Here is a 1,087-nt window from a genome sequence, read left to right as displayed (position 1 = left end):
GTTTGATATATGGACCTGCAGCGGAGTTTAGGCCCAGACACGGCTAGTGACGTCAGACTGAACAACCGGATACATTTACAGTCAAGACTTCCTGACTTGGAAAGCATGCAGTATGAACAAGACCATATCAGCATTTCCAGATATGTTATGTTTAAATTTCCATTTAAGTTGATTTGCTGCACAGAAATAAAAGACACACCTTCATTGCGTAGCTGCTTGATGGCTTCAGAGCAGGTTCTCATAAAGATCTGAGCATCCTGGTCGATCTGGTCACGGTCATTGTCTGTCATGCGGGAAAGGTCTGATGAAATGAGACTGTAAAACACACACCAGAGCAATGAGAGTGAGCTTGAAGACTTTTACAAACATCATATTTAGTTTTACACCGACAGACATGCCGTAATGTGAATAGTTTCAAGTTGAGAAAGCACTTGTCCAAATACTCCTTCCCTCATTTCCACGCGCAGCTTTAAACAGTGTACTCCAAATTTGTCCTAAGTGAGCATCATGTTAAGCATCCCATCATGCAATGCATACTTTGCGGGGGGAAACCTAAGGAAGCAAGGCAGTAAGCAAGCTAAAGTCTGTATTTTGCTTTAGCTAGGTGTTTTAAACTTTAAAAAGTAAATATGACAATCCACATTTGAGTCTTTTCCCTTTGTATTATTAGTTTGTGGGTGGCTGTCCAGGAAATAGAGATGTCACTTGACAACAAATAATTGATAATAATTACAAGATTTGAAGCTGAACAAGCCATCCATTGAAGGACTTTAGTTTCATTACCATTACATCATGTTATAAAATAACATGATGTAATATATATAACATCAGTGTAAATAAATCAGTTATCAACTATAGGTCACAATTACTCTGAGGACTAAGAGGTTAACAGGAAATCTGGAAGATAGTAACAGCTATGGGAAAAGCTGAATGTATACAAGACCTGCAAACATATCAGTGGACAGTCCCATCACTAAATACTACCACACTCAACCCACTGACATGTCTAATGCTCAGTTAATGTTTTCTTTTGAGGTTTCATCAACAACTCGTTCCCAACGGTGGCTACTCACACACACACACACAC

General features: G+C 39.1%; 1 protein-coding gene across 1 annotated transcript in view; it reads right to left on the bottom strand.

Annotated features, from left to right (window-relative positions):
- Positions 1-1,087, bottom strand: part of stx18 (syntaxin 18) — an 18,103-nt gene that overhangs the window by 6,559 nt on the left and 10,457 nt on the right. The window contains exon 3 of the mRNA XM_005918597.3: positions 200-315. Coding sequence (XP_005918659.1) covers positions 200-315 — 116 coding nt within the window. The remainder of the gene's footprint in view (positions 1-199; positions 316-1,087) is intronic.

This window comes from Haplochromis burtoni, unplaced genomic scaffold (genome assembly GCF_018398535.1).
Source record: "Haplochromis burtoni strain Fernald_Lab_line unplaced genomic scaffold, NCSU_Asbu1 Contig_32, whole genome shotgun sequence".
NCBI lineage: Eukaryota > Metazoa > Chordata > Actinopteri > Cichliformes > Cichlidae > Haplochromis > Haplochromis burtoni.
The sequence above is the reverse complement of the archived record's forward strand: the minus strand, read 5'-3'. Positions and strand labels throughout refer to the sequence as shown.